This window comes from Emydura macquarii, unplaced genomic scaffold (assembly GCF_026122565.2).
Source record: "Emydura macquarii macquarii isolate MOO-44397 ecotype Brisbane River unplaced genomic scaffold, CSIRO-AGI_Emac_v2 contig_1254, whole genome shotgun sequence".
Classification (NCBI taxonomy): Eukaryota; Metazoa; Chordata; order Testudines; family Chelidae; genus Emydura; species Emydura macquarii.
The window spans coordinates 5,122,472-5,139,750 of NW_027131391.1; the positions used below are offsets into that span (position 1 = coordinate 5,122,472).

At 40.2% G+C, this 17,279-nt stretch overlaps 1 protein-coding gene across 3 annotated transcripts in view; it reads left to right on the forward strand.

Annotated features, from left to right (window-relative positions):
• Nucleotides 1–17,279, forward strand: part of MED13L (mediator complex subunit 13L) — a 361,336-nt gene that overhangs the window by 328,532 nt on the left and 15,525 nt on the right. For all 3 annotated transcript variants that reach the window (XM_067550153.1, XM_067550155.1, XM_067550154.1), the window contains 2 exons: nucleotides 176–352; nucleotides 12,772–12,926. In XM_067550153.1, coding sequence (XP_067406254.1) covers nucleotides 176–352; nucleotides 12,772–12,926 — 332 coding nt within the window. The remainder of the gene's footprint in view (nucleotides 1–175; nucleotides 353–12,771; nucleotides 12,927–17,279) is intronic.

Sequence of the window (17,279 nt, forward strand, 5' to 3'; positions counted from 1 at the left end):
TTTTAGACTAAAAGCAAGAAACCTCGGAAAACATTTATATTAGCATGCCATTCCAGATTAAATGTCTAGTAATTTCACTGGACTAAACACAAACATACAACATGTAGATTAAAAATATTACTCATACATGCAAGACTGAGGATTCATGGTTCTACCTGTGTTTCTGTCGTGAAAGATGCTGTCACTATGGGATCCGTGTTTGGCCGCAGCACTGCACTGAATCTGCAGTCATCTCAACTGAATACCCCCCAGGATGCTTCTTGTACACACATCCTGGTATTTCCAACCTCTGCAACCATCCAGGTAGCTCCAGCAAATTATCCTAATGAGGATGGATTTAGCCCCAACAATGGTAAGTTAACTTTTGAGTTAGTGTGATGGGTAAAGTATCCCTGTCTGCACTGTGCCTTACAGGTGATATTACTCTAGAGCGGGCCTGTGCCAGAGAGCACCAAAACTCTGGAGGGCCTGATTCCCCCTTTGCAGATTACAAGTAGGCTTGTAAGGATTCCATTTTTATCATTAAATGGCGGGGAACATCGATTTAACTGTACACACACAAACTGATGAAAAAATATTTCCATCCATAATAATTGAAATTTAGAAATAGGCAAAGAAAGAAAAATGCTGCTTGAGAACTTACTAGAGTTTGATTTAAGGATATTTACTTTGTATGTGTTGACAAGTGATGTGAACAATTTGTGTTTTAATGCAAAAGCTTTAACTTTTGAATGTCAACCAATGTTCCCTTTAAGCTGTGTGACTGCACAGCAGGCTGATATCTACCGTGCATTTCTAGTGCCTGGGAGTACAGCTGGCACCTGTGTCCCAGTCTGCGTGGGGGGCAAGCCGAACTGTTTTGTCCAGCCTGGCAGGGAGTTGCAGGGCAGGGGAGCCTATGCTGCCACTGCTGGGACAAGGATGTGCAGTCAGTGTGTACTTCACACTCTAGGCTGTGATGGTAGCTCCCTCCTAGGGGCCCCATGGGGCAGGGCTGGGTGTGGGGCACAAAGGGGAAGACCCTAAAATCCCTGGGAGCAGAATGGGGACAGAAGGAGCACCCTTGAGACCTGAGACTTGGGAATGGGAGGGTATCAGGGAGCTCATGAAGGAAGGGCCAGGGTGGGGGCGCCTGCTTTCCTGGGTTTCTAACTCAAATTTTTGAAAGTAAATGAGTTCTCAGTGTGTATGCCTGTGTCCCTCATGTATATTTATTACTGAAATGTCACTTTAAAAATACCTTATCCTTTTCAGTATAATATTTATGGCCTATTATGTTAACATTTCATAAACAGCTGGCTGGGAGAACTTGATAAGATGAGCACAGCTCAAGCCTAATTCTCAGCAGACATTAGAAAATATCTACAGAGTTTGGCTTAATCAGTCTCTTGTACAAGAGAAGCCACAGGACTGAACTTGCTGGTATTAGTCGAGCTCTATGAGCTCCTTTTTAATAAAGTAGTTAAACAGTTTCATTTGTCCAGAAAGTATTGCATGCAGTGCTTCGCTGTCTCAGTTGCAAACAGTTTAGGGTGTGACAGATTCCCTGTTCAGTACCATGTCCAAGCATACAGGTGCCAATAGCAGTGCACAAAAAATGTAGTTCAACATTTAAAGACAATTAGTTTTTGGAAATTGTGAAAACTGAAACAATCAGTGTCGTATGCAGGGCATCTCTTGAAACTGGAAATAGTTTTTCTGTATTCGGTCAGTGTTGGAGTCACGTGTACATTTTGTACTGACGCTAAAGCAGAGGGAATTTACAGCTAGTAAAAAATAGAATGAATGGAAATGCAACTTAGTTCAGAAAGCTCATAGGGATGCAGTAAAAATTCTACACAACTGGAAACGTGGCTTTGGAATTCAGCATTTACTAGTGGAGTCTACCGAAAGTGGACAAGAAGTGTGTTGAAATGGGGGAACATCAATGAGCAAATTGAGATAAAATACAAATACTGATTGATAGTGTACTTCTCACTATATAAATAAATTCATCCATATTTCCATACAGCACATCCCTAACTATGCAGTGAAATACATTAATCTTTCTATCAGCTGGAGAAGCAAAAACTGTGCATTTGAATTTCTCCACTCTATTAATGCAGTAGACCAAAATGAGATCTTGGCAGCTGTATGTAATTCACAATTTCATGTACTGGTAGTTGACGAGAGAATCAGTAAATAAAATGTTAATCTTCTGAATCAAGCTTTGAGCTCAGAATGATGTCACCCACAAGACTGTGTGTGCTGATATTATCCAGTTAGCTTTATGCAGTGCTTGGCATATTAAAGATGCTATCAAACAATTCTACACAGGTCACAATCTGGATATACAGTGAATGGTGATCAGTTCACTTCAGATGACATCTCCATCATGCTAGGGAAGCATGACAGTGTAGCTGTACTATTTAGAGAAAGTGTGTTGCATTTACTAGAACAACACTGTGTTGCCTGCCTGTTGAAAAGACCTAGCCATGGATGATGCCTGAAAACATATAACAGTGATGAAAGAAGTGGAAACATTATTATGAACTGTACATACAATATTTAGAGGATAAAAAATGTAAGACTGAGGAGTTGGCCAGAGTATCAGAAGTGGATGTGTTATTTTTGACCTTTGAATGAAGTGTGCTGGTTATCACATCACTTTGCTGTAAATGTCCTGTGAAATTACAGTGTAATAGAGTGACAAAGTGGGTGAGGTAATATCTTTTATTGGACCAACTTCTGTTTATGAGAGACACAAGCTTTTGACCTTACACAGAGCTCTTCTTCAGGTCAGGACCAATAGAAGTTGGTCCAATAAAAGATACTACTTCACCCACCTTTTTTCTCTAGTATCCTGGGAACAACACAGCTACAACAGCACTGCATACAATAATGTAATAGAGTGGAAGTCACTGAGAAGAATGACCTGTAGCCAAGTATTGTCTTTCAGAGTTTAAAGTGTCATATTGCACTGATTCTGCTAGATGATATTTTCGGGGAATTGTCTCCACTGTCCACTATATTGAAGCATATCACAATGCAAAGGCCAAAATAGCAAAATTTCTCTCTCAATATCTTGAAGGAAAGGTTCACTGGAGTGAAAAAATGAAGCAACAGATGACATCTTTTGCCAGTACTGTCAATGCAGCAGGTGTTCTCCATTTCAATACTGAACTCTCTGAGCATTTAGATTGTTGATTTCTGAAGAATGAGTCTGCTTCAATATTGAAGCATTGTTTTCTGCCAAATTTGATTTCAGTACAGAATATGTTAATAAACTCATGGGCAACTACCAAGCAGTCTTGAATCTATCAATGTAAACTGGTGGATCAATAACCAAATGCATCTGTGAGAAGTACTCAGGCTATAAATTATCATTGGGGAAAAAACGAAAGTGGGTGCAATAAGTACATTTGCCACCATGGTAACATACACGTTGAAAGGAGCAGTTTACAGACCTGGGTCAGCTTGTTGATATATGTGGCACCTTTCAAGCCTCTAGCATCAACTATGAATGTGGGTTTAGTTTAATGAATCAGATAACTCTTGCAACAGATTAGGTGAGATTAACCATGTCGACCAGTTTATAACAATAAAATACTATGTTGCAGCAAGTGGAGAGGTCAAGCTGGAAAAAGTTTAGAATCACTGGACAAGTGAGAAAGACAGATGAGAGAAATTTCTGGCATAATAATATTTTATGTTCAGTAAATATGAACCTTATTACATGTGGGTACACATATAGTATCTGTCATGGACTCTGTTTAATGATATTTATTTAGTGGTTTAATTAAAGTGTTACAACATTCGGACTTCACTCTGGTCACCTTTGGAGATTTTAGTGTGCTATCCTATAACTGCAGATATTTTTATTTTCAGTGCATGTATACAGTTGTAGCAATACAGCAGAGAGTTAGTTCAGTGCAAGAAGATCTTTAAAAAAATGCATAAGCTAGCTCAAGGACAAAAATGTACTGGTAAATCTAATTTGTAGCTCACTCAGTACAAGGAAAATCAGAGGTAACGTTGATCTCAGTGTCTACTGTCATAATATCATTACTGTCTGACCCATCCTCCTCATAATTTCCTACAAGTGAAAATTTAAATTGATCAAATAAAAAAAGCTTAAAACTTGTAATTTTGCACAACTATGAAAATTTCAGTTGATAAAAACTGAAAAAAATGCTCAAAAAACTCCATTGATTTATCTATTGAAATATAATAAAAATTGAATTCTTCCGAACCTGATTACAAGTAATTTTCATTGACTGTTAATGGCAGTAACTCATTCTGGGAGAATAGTGTTGTAGGGATTCTAAGCATCCTTTTCAGGTAACCAGACCACAACCACATCCTCTGCTGACTTGTCTGGAAGCAAGTGAACAGCATAAATGGCATGCTTTATAAATTGGTCTGAATTTAGAAAATCAGGTTGCTCAGCACCAGTAGAATGTTCAGTACATGGAAATAAAAGGAGACCCCAGATCACTTTGTATCAGCAGCATGTGCTGTTCTTTCCTATTGTAACATTGTGGCTAGTCACATATAAGTAAATTTTTTAATTTTAAGATCCAGTAATTTAAGCAAAAGCCATTTAACAAAAGTTGCATGGAATGATCTTGTTTCAGAAAGTACAAATTTGTGTATGCTAGCCAAAACAGACTAACCCAAGGGCTGTTGGTATAGCAGGTGGTGTAGTCTTTTATAAAATTAACTGTATAAGCTTAATCAGCAGGATTACTTTTATTTAATATTTTTATTAAAAAGTTTTTTCTAGTTTATTACTTTGCAAAGGGACTTTTAAAATGGTTTTTAATTTAAAGGGGTAGTTACAAAAATATAAAATAAAATAATTTATTAAGAGGAAAGTTGCAGAATGGAGTAGGAATAAAATCTGTTTTTAATGAAAGAGTCTGCTTTGATCTGCTCCTCCTGGAATTTCAGTGGGCCTCACAAAGGGGAAGCTGTCCCTTTTAATACATATGCAGCTGTCCTCTCAAGGCCCTAGAATCCTGACTGAATGCAGTGCGTACAAATATTTAACCTGCATTAACCTGGCCTTTAGTGTTTCAGATGCTAATAAGAATCATGCACAAGGACTGGTGTTTTCCAAAATGGTGTTAAATTTAATTTTCTTAACTCTGTTCTGTGTTTAATAATTAAACTGCCTCTTAAGCTATTAGCCATCTCATTTGTGCTTTGGAGGCTAAACAGAGCATGACGTTAGTTCTGTTTTGTGCACTAAGATTGTAGGAAGGAAGTTAATAAACTAGGTTAATTCACTGCTTTTGCCATCCATTGCTCTCTTCAGAAGATGAAGGAAAACCACCAGCCTGCATAGGTTTAAACACACTTAGCAGCTCAGCTTGAAATTACTTTTAAGTAGTCTTACAAAAAGTCTCCCCTTTGCAATTATATTCAGATCAAAGAGAATTAATATTTTCAGCCAGCACAAATTTAGAAATGGAGTTTAGCAAGTTATATTTCTGCTATTAATTGTATATTATTAAGCTTACTTAAGCTACATAGTTATCCATATGCCTGTTATCCAATGCTATTACACTGTGTTTAAAACAAAACTGGCTGTTCTTCTAATTAATCTTTATTTTGGCTTCCACTATTCTCCCTGCCCCTCCACCTCCAAAAAGGAGGATTTTAGTGGATGTTTTGAGCATGTAGTAATGATCATCATTATGTTTGTCAATGCCTCTGCTCCCTACAAAATCTGGATGAGGAAAATATCTTGAAAATACATTGCCATGTTGAGAATAACATTTGCTCTGTATTTTAAACTGGTAACTTTCCATCATCTGAACAAGCTATGGCCTCATATGTTGTGTTTCAAATAACTGAGCAATGAATATTTTCCGTACAGCATAAACTTATTTTCTCTGTTATCTTTTTAGTCACTTCCAACATATTAACCTAAACAAAATGAATTAAAATAAGTCAGTCCTGTTTTGTTGAGGTCTATAAGCAAAACTAAAGTTTCAGTCTCTCTAAACCCTTTAAATAACATTAGCCCTTGGCTTTCGAGGTGGAAAGTGCAAAAGAACACACATGCTCAAAAATTAAGTTTAGCAAACAACCAGCAATTCTTATTTAAAACAAGAGACAGACTGGCATCTGTCATAGGAATGTAAGCAAACCAATTTAGAACCCATAATCCACAGAAGATTCTACAGAACAAGGAAACCTGGCCTGGCAGATCTCCACACAACTATGTACTCCAGAAAATACCCTTAACATGGCTCATCAATCAGAGACTTTTCCTGTACTTATGGATGACCTGTTTTGGCAATGCCAGGTGCAGGTTGACAAGGAGGTCTCAAGAATTAGCAGTAACAGTTTTCCAAAGGAGAAATTCAGATTTTCTTCTTCGGTCCACATGTGCACTCTGGACATCTTGTGCCTTGTACTGAGGTATAGAGAGCAATGTGGATAAACTACCCTCAACTGCCTCGGTCTGAGGGAGCGTGTTCTGTGGTTCCCACTTGCTCTAGGAATGGCTTCTTTGTTTAGCTTTAAGTTTAGTTTGTTTAGCTTCTTTGTTTAGCTTTAAGTGTACCTTAGTTTTGGTTTAATCTCTATTTAGAATTTTTCTTTTTATTTATTTTTTTCTAGAGGTTTTATTTCTCTAGACAACCCTTTACTCCCAATTTTTGAAGGATTCCTCCTCTCCAGTGTTGTATACCCAGGGTAAACCTGTTTCCCTAGGATTCAAATGTTGGCTCACTTGTCAGAAATCTATCCTGGTCAGTGATGGTCTTTCTTGTCTCTGTTGTTTGGGAGACATGCAAATCCCAGCTAAGTGCAAGATCTGTTGGGCATTCAACAGCAGATGCAGGACAAACAGGAAGATTAGGTGTAGGCATGCATGCATACACTGAACTGACCAAATTGATGGTGTCTGCCACTTGCCTAAAAGCAATGCCATGTGGTAAGGACCAAAAATGCCTAGATCTTTTTGGTTGCAAGAGCTACTCATCCACGAAGTTACAGTTTAGGATCTCTAATTACCAAGCTCTGATTGCTAAGTATAATCATACAAACTATAGCAAATTTAATTTATTTATCTCCCTCGAGAATATGGGAAACAATTTCAGGTGATCATCAGAGGATCATCTCTTAGCAGTGACCTTGTTACAGGCTTCCCTTGATTCAGAGGACATGGCAGTCTGATCTATTTCTACAGCAGTTGTCATGCACTGTGCATCTTGGCTGCAAACATGGATTCCCATGGGAAGTCCAGAATACTGTAGAAGACTTTTTCCTTTTGATGGACTTAAGCTCTTCAGTGAGTCCACTGATGAATCCTTGCACATTCTCAGGGAGTCAAGGACCACATTCCAGTCTCTTGGGGTCTACTCTTCTATGAACTACAGAAATTTAGCAGGTCACAGACAACTCAAAGATTCCACCCAGGTCAATTCCCTACCTTCTATAGGTCTTCTGAACCACCCAAGAAGAGGCCTGGGTTTCAGAAAAGGAAACCATTTGCAACATCTGCCATTACTACCAAGTCTTCCTCATCATCTAAATGTCAATTTTGATGTTTTTATTGTTGATCAAGAACAGCCCCAACTTCAGAATCTATAGCTGCATTATTCTGCCCACCTTCCCCCACCTGTTGTAGAACCTCTCCCCCTGTTTTAGCCTTCATGGGAGCTGATTACATCTGTCAAAGAGGTTTTGGCAGTTATAGCATCAGGTTATTCATCCATTCACCCACACCACACCCCTTCCTATCCTTTTTCAGAGACCCATTTCACAAACACCTATTGAGACACAAAGTCCTCTCCCTCCTCCATGGACCCTAGAACCAGTTTCTGCCCAACAGAGAGAAAAAGTGTTTGATTCCAAGTACTTTCTGGTTCCCAAAAGAATAGAAGATGGAGATCTTAGATCTTAGATCTCAGAGCATTGAATATGCTCATCAAAGTGTAAATGTTCAGCATGGTAATTCTCACAGCTATAATTCCATCATTTAGAGTCAAGGGATTGGTTTCTGGCCCTCAATCTTCGGGGATGTCTGCTTTCACCTTGTGGTACATCCATCTCACAAAAGATTTCTCTGCTTCATGGTCAGCCAGGATCACTTCCAGTATCGAGTGCTCCCGTTTGATTAATTCATCCACCCCCAGGGTCTTTTCAAAGATCCTGGCAATGATGGCTGCTCACCTATGTTAGTAGGGAACAATCATCATCCGTTACCTCAACGTGGCTCCTCAAGAGCCAATCGTGGAATAAAGTTGTCTTTGCAGTAAGGAAAGCTATGACCCAATTCAACAAGTTAGGACTCCAACTCAACATAGAAAAGTCCACTTTGACACCAGTTTAGCATATACAGTTAATTTGGGCTTCTCTGGATGTCATAACATCCAGGAGTTACCTACTGACTCTGTTTTATAGTACTGACCGACATGATTTCCAGTGTTCAATGAAATTCACAACAGTGGTCAAAAATTGTTCTCAACTTATAAGTCCCATGGCAGCCTGCACTTTTGTCACACTACACATCAGGTTGCACCTACACTGCTTCCAAGGCTCAGAACTGTCTACATTTAAACAGTCTACCTTTCCTCATTGAGTTCTGCTCTCGCTCAGTTGGTGGGAGGACCTGTCCAAGGTCTGTGCAAGAGTTCCATTTACTCAGCCTCCCCTTATCATCCTCATAACTTCAGATGCATTACTCATGGGATGGGTAGTTCATCTTCATATTTGTCAAAGGCAAATATTCTGTCCAGGAGACCCCTCTTTACATCAGTCTCCTGGAGCTCATGGTGGTCAGGTGTGCCTGCATTCACTTTCTTCCAATAATCAAGGGTCAATCGATCAAGATCATAAGACAACATAGCCTGGATGTACTGCATAAATCACCAAGGATCCTCTTTAGGCTGGAGAAATAAAGCTATGGACCTACAGCATAGCCAGTCATGTTTTCATTTCAGCCTCTTATCTTCCAGGCAATCAAAACACCATGGTTGATGGTTTGATCAGGCAGTTTTTCCAAGATTGAGTGAGCATCAGACAGACTGATCCTCAAACATATTATCCAACCTATAGATTCACTATCACCACCACCACCAACAGCTTGAGAGGATGCATAAATCATCAATCCCTGAGGGAAGCCTTCTTTATCCCTTGGACCAAAGGTCTCCTTTATGCCTGACACCGTTGATATTTAAAGTACTAAACAAGATCAAGCAAGACAGAGCCATGATTATTCTAATTGTACCAACTTGGCTAAGACAAAATTGCTTTCCTAAGATGATTACTCTTGCTTCTTGCCTGGCTTTACAGCTTCCAGCTATATCCCACTTGCTAACTCTGGAGTTGAGTTGGTGGGGTTCTCCACCCTTACTTGAACATTCTCTGGCTCAGGGCTTGGTTCCTCAATGGTTCTCTAGGATAGAAGTTTCTTGTTTGAGAGAGGTGCAGTAGATTTTATTAAATAGCAGGAAGGACTCAAGGAGGAAGACTTATCTGCAAATATGGAAGAGATTTCATCAGTGTATCCAGTGACATTAGTCACCTGTCCATTTTTCCCCCTCAGCTGTTCTGGATTACCTGTTGGATTTGAAGAAGTCAGGACTTTCCCTGAGTTCTGTTCAAGTTCATTTAGAGGCTATTAGAGCCTTCCATTCCCACGTGGAAGGGTTTTCAGTGCCCACTCCATGACCTCATTCATCAAAGGGTTAATTAACTGTTTCCCAAATACCAGAGATCTAACTATAGTGTGGGATTTAAATTTGGTCATCAGTTGTTTGATGAAACTGTCCTTTGCACCAGTATCTCAGTGTTTCTTTCTACACTTGTCTTCGAGGTCAGCCTTTGTAATGGCTATCATCTTTGCCTGAATAAGTGGGGAACAAGGGGACATTAATGTTAGATCCCCCTCATTCAGTTTTCTACAAGGAGAAAATATCCCTTTTACCACATCCCAAGTTTTTACCTAAGGTATCCTTAGACTTCCATGTCAATCAGGTCATTTGGCGTTCAGTTTTATTCTCTAAGCCATATCAGATCAAAGAGGAAGCTGCCTCCGCATACCGTAGATATTAGAAGGGTGTTAGCCTTCTATCTGGATAGAACCAAACCATCCAGAAAGTCTCTGTTTCTTTTGCAGATAGGGCAAAAGGATCTGTGATTTCCACCCAAAGACTTTCAAAGTGGGTTTTGGATTGTATCCTCTTTTGTTTTGAGGCTGCTTATGTTCTGCCCCCTCCTAGAATAATAGCCACTTCTACCAGATGTCAGTGTACTTTCATGGCACTGCTAAAAAATATACCAATTGCAGAAATTTCAGAGCTGCCCCTTGGACTTCAGTTCACTACTTCTCCAAACACCCTGCTTTAGTGCACAACTCTAGGGCAGATGCTGCCTTTGGTATTGCAGTTTTGTCATCCGTCTGAGATCTGGTTCCAAAGCTCCCACCTCCTTCAGGGTGTACTGGTCAGGAGTCAATTAAAATGGAGCACCCATACAGAAATGAAGAAGGAGGGGTTAATTATCTTGTATAATAACTAGAGTTCTTTCAGGGTGTTTAAGGTGTTGGTCACTATGGGTACTCCACTACCTGCCCTCCTTTCCCTCTGCATTAGAATCTTGTCTTGCAGGACTTTGTGGTAGAAAAGGAACTGAGGATGGTTTGTCCACAATGCTCTATGTGCACTCAGTATAAGGGACAAGGGTGTCTAGGGCACAGGTGCAGACCAAATGGGTACTGCTACCAAAAATCTCTGATCAAAGGCATGTGGGGAGCATGCACACCTGAAGTGGAGCACCCATAGGGACAAACAACTTGAAGAACTCTAGCTACTGAACAAGTAACCTCTCCTTTCTCCTCTACCTCTCCCTCATACCAAGAAGTCATAAATGCCAAGATCAGTGTATGAATAATTAGGTACAATAAAGTTATCATGGATTTAAACTGGCTGAACTTTTCTTTTCAAATATTTTTATTAGTTAATAAGGTTGGGAGCCCCAAAATAACAACTATTCAGATGTCTTTATTTAAAAAAATAAATTAAGCAAAATAACAAAATGGACTGACAGCCTAGGGAACTAACCTTTCTTTAGCAACAGAATAGATGGAACATGATCAGCTGGAGCTCAAATTTTCTCATCTCGCCAGTGTTACTTAATTCTGTTTTGGAGTAGCTTCTGCAGTGAGACTGACAGGAAAGGTTGTAACTTAGGGTGGTTGTGTGATGTGGATATTAATCCATTAAGAACTGGATTGAGGCCATCACTTAAATTTCATTTAGGCCACTGAACCAACATGATATAACAACAGCTTTTGGTCACAACTTATTCAGACCATTGACTTGCAAGTGAAAGGCTGTGTATACCAATGCAAACCCTCTAGAGCTGGTTGAAAAATTTTCATTAAAAAGGGATACATTTTTCACAAAAACGTTTACCTTTTTTCCCCCAACCAATTCTAAATTCTTCTTATTCCTGTGTTCATCAGCTTTCATAGCATGTACCACACCTTAAGAATATGTTTCATGAAACAGCTCCCCTCCTCTCCATGATTGTATGGGTTACCTCTTTCCATTAGTTATCTTGCCACAATCCTCACGTACCTACAGCAAATACATAAATGGCAAAGTATTATGGAAGTATTTTGGTATTTTAACTGTCTATTGCACTGAGTCATGTTTTGGGGGTGTGTGTGTGAAAGAGTAATGATTAAAAAGATCTATCACTGGCAACTTCTGATTTGGCTCTGGCTGGCTAGCTGCTTCAGGTATAGAGGGAAGAACCTGTATTCCCCCTTGGAGTTAGCTAATTTATCTCCTCCACATATTCAGTTGCTTTAACATAAGTTGAAGCTTTTTTAAAACAAAACCATCGATGATTGTAGAAAGAGTCAGAATCAAGGTCCCAGCTCTTTCTCAATCACAGTTTGAGAATCTCTGTTCTAAGCTATCCTATATTCCAGGCCTCCATTCAGCTCACACAGATATTATTTGGTATAATCCAGGGTACAATGATACAAATTTATTATTTAATTTTCAGGAGATAAAATGGCAAATTCATTAGGCTTTGTTTTCACTTTTGGGCCAATGGGAAAATGAAAGTGTAACATTAAAATCAGAACCTTAGCAAAATAATGTGCATTATTTTGAAGTACTTATGCAATTAATTTCTAACCTTGTATTTCACTGTGGGCCAGATTCAGCTATCCTTACATTGAGTAGTACTTTACTCTCTGAGCAGTTCCTTTGAAGTCTTCACAGAACACGATGATGTAACTAAGGATGCCAGAATCTGGCCTGTAGCATTAAAACCTTAAAGCACAGCACCTGCTGAAGGCTAACTTAAATACGTTTTAGTTTTTAATGCATTTCAAATATTTTGTTGACAATTAGATTGCCGAGAGCAGCCATGACCAACTGCTGTGAAAGTTAATTCAGTCTAATCTAAAAACTACTTCCATTTGGATTGCTAACAAGCTGATTTGACATAAAAATATTTTGTTCGGTATATGACCGTCTCTAAAATGCAGGATTTTCGGAGATGTCAGCCAATCTGTCAAATTTAGTTTTGTTTTTAAATCTCTGCTGCTGAGGTCAAAAGTGCTGACTAACTGGAATAAAATAATAAAAGATGTACTGGTTATCTTCAGCAGTCTTTTCAAGGTACAGATCAAGGCTGTAGCAATGAGAGCATCCTGGAAAAGGACTTGATGTGTAATATACAGTAGACGATATTTTTTTAATTGTAACCAAAGGCTATATGAAGGACTTATCTTTTTCTCTCTTTTTCTTTCAGATGACATGTTTGATCTCCCATTCCCAGATGACATGGACAATGACATTGGAATTTTAATCACAGGGAATCTCCACTCTTCTCCAAATTCCTCTCCAGTTCCTTCCCCTGGTTCCCCTTCTGGGATTGGCGTGGGATCTCACTTCCAGCATAGTAGGGTAAGATCTGTAACTTTCAAGACATACACACATGCGTTATATAATGCTCCAACACTTTTTCTGTAGTTTCTAAAAATTAACCAGGCTGACTGCAGACAGAAGTCAAAGAAGGAAGAAACCTTGAAATTAACAATGAAGTTGAAGATGTTAGCTAGAAACTATCTTAGAAGATGAAAGATGTTCCAGCTACACTTTTATTTATATCACCCACTCCAAAGTTAGTAGTAGTTAATTGTCATTTGTAGAACTTGATATGGAGGGGAGAAAATACTTTTGTTTCTTGTGGTAGAGCCATATTCTGCACTCCTGAATGGATGTCAGTCTGTATTAATGAAAAGCAAAGATTATGATGATTTGGCACAATGCATTTTACTTCGGTAAGTCATAGAATCATAGAGTTAGAAGGGACAGCAGGGGTCATCTAGTCTAGCCCACTGCCAAGATGCAGGATTTGCTGTGTCTAAACCATCCAAGACAGATGGCTATCCAGCCTCCTTTTGAAAATCTCCAGTGAAGGAACTTCTACAGTCTCCTAGGGAGTTTGTTCCATTGTCGTACTGTTCTTAAAATTAGGAAGTTTTTCTTGAGATTTAATCTAAATCTCTACGCTGTAATGTGAACCCATTGCCTCTTGACCTGCCCTCTGTGGCGAGAGAGAACAAGTCATATTGGAATGTCCCTGCTTCTGGCATCAAAGAATTGGATTTGAGAAAATGGTTTAGATATGAGCTGAATTTTGAAGTCTTCATAAATGATTTTAAAAAAAAAAATTGGTTTTTCATAGAATAATAGAAGATTAGGATTGGAAGGGACCTCAAGAGGTCATCTTGTCCAACACCCTGATCAAAGCAGGATCAACCCCAACTAAATCATCCCAGCTAGGGCTTTGTCAAGCCAGGCCTTAAAAACCTCTACGGATGGAGATTCCACTATCTACCCAGGTAACCCGTTCCAGTGTTTCACAACCCTCCTGGTGAAAAAGTTTTTCCTAATATCCAACCTAGACCTCCCCCAGTGCAACTTGGGACCATTGCTCCTAGTTCTGTCATCTGCCATCACTGAGAACAGCCTAGCTCCATTCTCTTTGGAATCCTCCTTCAGGTAGTTGAAGGCTGCTATCAAATGCCTCCTCACTCTTCTCTTCTGCAGACTAAATAAGCCCAGTTCCCTCAGCCTCTTCTCATAAGTCATGTGCCCTAGCTCCCTAATCATTTTTGTTGCCCTCTGCTGTACTCTCTTCTTTCTGTAGTGGGGGGGATCAAAACTGGACGCAGTACTCCAGTGCCTCACCAGTGCCAAATAAGAGGGGAATAATCATTTCCTTCGATCTGCTGGCAGTGCTTCTACTAATGCAGCCCAATATGCCATTAGCCTTCTTGGCAACAAGGGCACACTGTTAATTCACATCCAGCTTCTTGTCCACTGTAACCCCCAGGTCATTTTCTGCAGAACTGATGCTTAGCCAGTCGGTCGCCAGTCTGTAGCAGTGAATGGGATTCTTCCGTCCTACGTGCAGGACTCTGCACTTGTCCTTGTTGAACCTCATCAGATTTCTTTTGGCCCAATCCTCCAATTTGTCTAGGTCACTCTGTATCCTATACCTGCCCGCCAGCATATCTGCCACTCCCCCCATCTTAAGAGTCATGAGCAAACTTGCTCAGGTTGCAATCCACCCCATCATCCAGATCATTAATGTAGATGTTGAATAAAACCAGCCCCAGGACCGACCCCCTGGGGCACTCCACTTGATACCGGCTGCCAACTAGACATTGAGCCATTTGATAACTACCCATTGAGCCCGATGATCCTAGTCAGTTTTTATCCACCTTAAAGTCCATTCATCCAACACATACTTTTTTAACTTGTTGGCAAGAATACTGTGCGAGACTATCAAAAGCTTTGCTAAAGTCAAGATATATCACATCCACAGCTTTCCCCACATCCACAGAGCCAGTCATCTCAACGTAGAAGGCAATCAGGTTGGTCAGGCTGACTTGTCCTTGGTGAGTTCATGCTGACTGTTCCTGATCACTTTCTCCTCCAAGTGCTTCAAAATGTATTCCTTGAGGACCTTCTCCAGGAGTACTGAGGTGAGGTTGACTGGTCTATAGTTCCCCAGATGCTCCTCCTTCCCTTTCTTAAAAATGGGCACTATGTTTGCCTTTTTCCTATCATCCAGGACCTCCCCTGATAGCCACAAGTTTTTAAAGATAATGGCCAATGGATCTGCAGTCACATCAGCCAACTCCCTCAGCACCCTTGGATGAATTGCATCCAGCCCCATGGACTTGTGCATGTACAGCCTTTCTAAATGGTCCTGAACCTGTTCTTTCACCACTGAGAGGAGCTCACCTCCACCCCACACTGGGCTGACCAGTGCAGTAGTCTGGGAGCTGACCCTGTCTGTGAAGACAGAGGCCAAAAAAGCATTGAGTACTTCAGCCTTTTCCGCATCATCTGTCACTAGGTTGCCTCTCCCATTCAGTAAGGGACCCACACTTTCCCTGACCACCTTCTTGTTGCTAACATACCTGTAGAAACCCTTCTTGTTGCCTTTCATGTCCCTGCAACTCCAATTGCACTTTGGCCTTCCTGATTTCACCCATCTACAGTCAAGCAATATTTTTATACTCCTCCCTAGTCATCCATCCAAACTTCTTCTTGTAAGCTTCCTTTTTGTGTTTAAGCTCACCAAAGATTTCTCTGTTAAGCCAAGCTGGTCGCCTGCCATATTTGCTATTCTTTCTGCACATCGGGAAGCTTTGTTCCTGTGCCCTCAGTAATGTTTCTTTAAAATATAGCCAGCTCTCCTGGACTCCTTTCCCCCTCATATTGGCCTCCTAAGGCATCCTGCCCATCATTTCCCTGAGGGAGTCAAAGTCTGCTTTTCTGAAGTCCAGAGTTCACATTATGCTGCTCTCCTTTCTTCCTTTTGTCAGGATCCTGAACTTGACCATCTCATGGTCACTGCTGCCCAGGCTGTCATCAAATTCTACTTCCCCGACCAATTTTTCCATTTGTGAGCAGCAGGTCAAGAGGAGCACGCCCCCTATTTGGTTCCTCCAGCACTTGCACAAGGAAGCTGTCTGTTACACACTCCAAAATCTTCCTGGATTGTCTGTACACTGCTGTATTACTCTCCCAGCAGATGTCAGGGTGATTGAAGGCTCCCATGAGAACCGGCGCCTGTGATCTGGAAACTTCCATTAGTTGTCTGCAGAAAGCCTCATCTAGCTCATCCCTCCTGGTCCAGTGGTCTATAGCAGATATCCACCACGACATCACCCTTGTTGCTCTCGCCTCTAAACTTAACCCAGAGACTCTCAACAAGCTTTTCTGCAATGTCATACTGGAGCTCTGAGCAGACATACTGCTCTCTTATATACAGCGCAACTCATCCACCTTTTCTCCCGTCTGTCCTTCTTGAACAGTTTATACTCATCCATTACAGTGCTCCAGTCATGTGAGTTACCCCACCAAGTCTCAGTTATTCCAATCACATCATAGTTCCTTGACTGTGCCAGGACTTGCAATTCTTCCTGCTTGTTTCCCAGGCTTCTTGCATTTGTGTATAGGCACCTAAGATAACTAGCCAATTGCCTTACTTTCTCAGTATGAATCAGGAGGCTTCCTCTGTTGCACTCTCCTCCTTGTGTTTCCTCCCAGTAACCCACTTTGAGTGGAATATTTTCCTCATGATAAAACCCAGTGTCAGAACATAAGCTGTGCAGGTGCTGGAGTTTTATGCAAATTTGTTTTCTCTGGAAAAAAAATTAGCCCTGGGTGCATGCTTCCTACAAGTTATTTCTGTTTAAAGTGGCTTTTGAGAAGCTGGTTCCAGCATCAACAGTTATTTAAAATGTAAATTTTGTTAATTCAAGAAAGAATTGTTGATTCTTGAATCAAATTTAGCATAGACTTGAAGGAAGTTTGGCAGTGCTGTCTTAAACATACAAAGTCTCTCAGTTGCATCAGAGACTTCCTGGTACTTTTATTTATGCCCATCATAATCCTTTCCGTGACAAACATGCAGAAACTGCAGGCACTGCATGTATAATTTGGCAGCATTGAGGCTTGTATAGGAAAGTGTTGAAGTTGAAACATACAGAAACATGCTTCACAACACTTATTAAAAGAAATAAGAGATTGAACTTTATCTATAAATAAATCTAAGATAATAGGAATGAATCTGGTGTTACTTTTTTAGCCCACTATATATATATTTACAACTAGGCAATGTGTACATCTCCCAGCTTCTGGGGGTACATTTTTGTTGATTTTAAAAGTGAAATTGTAAATCCAATATGGTTTGAAGTCCAGAACACACTTCTTAGATCTTAACTGCAGAACCCT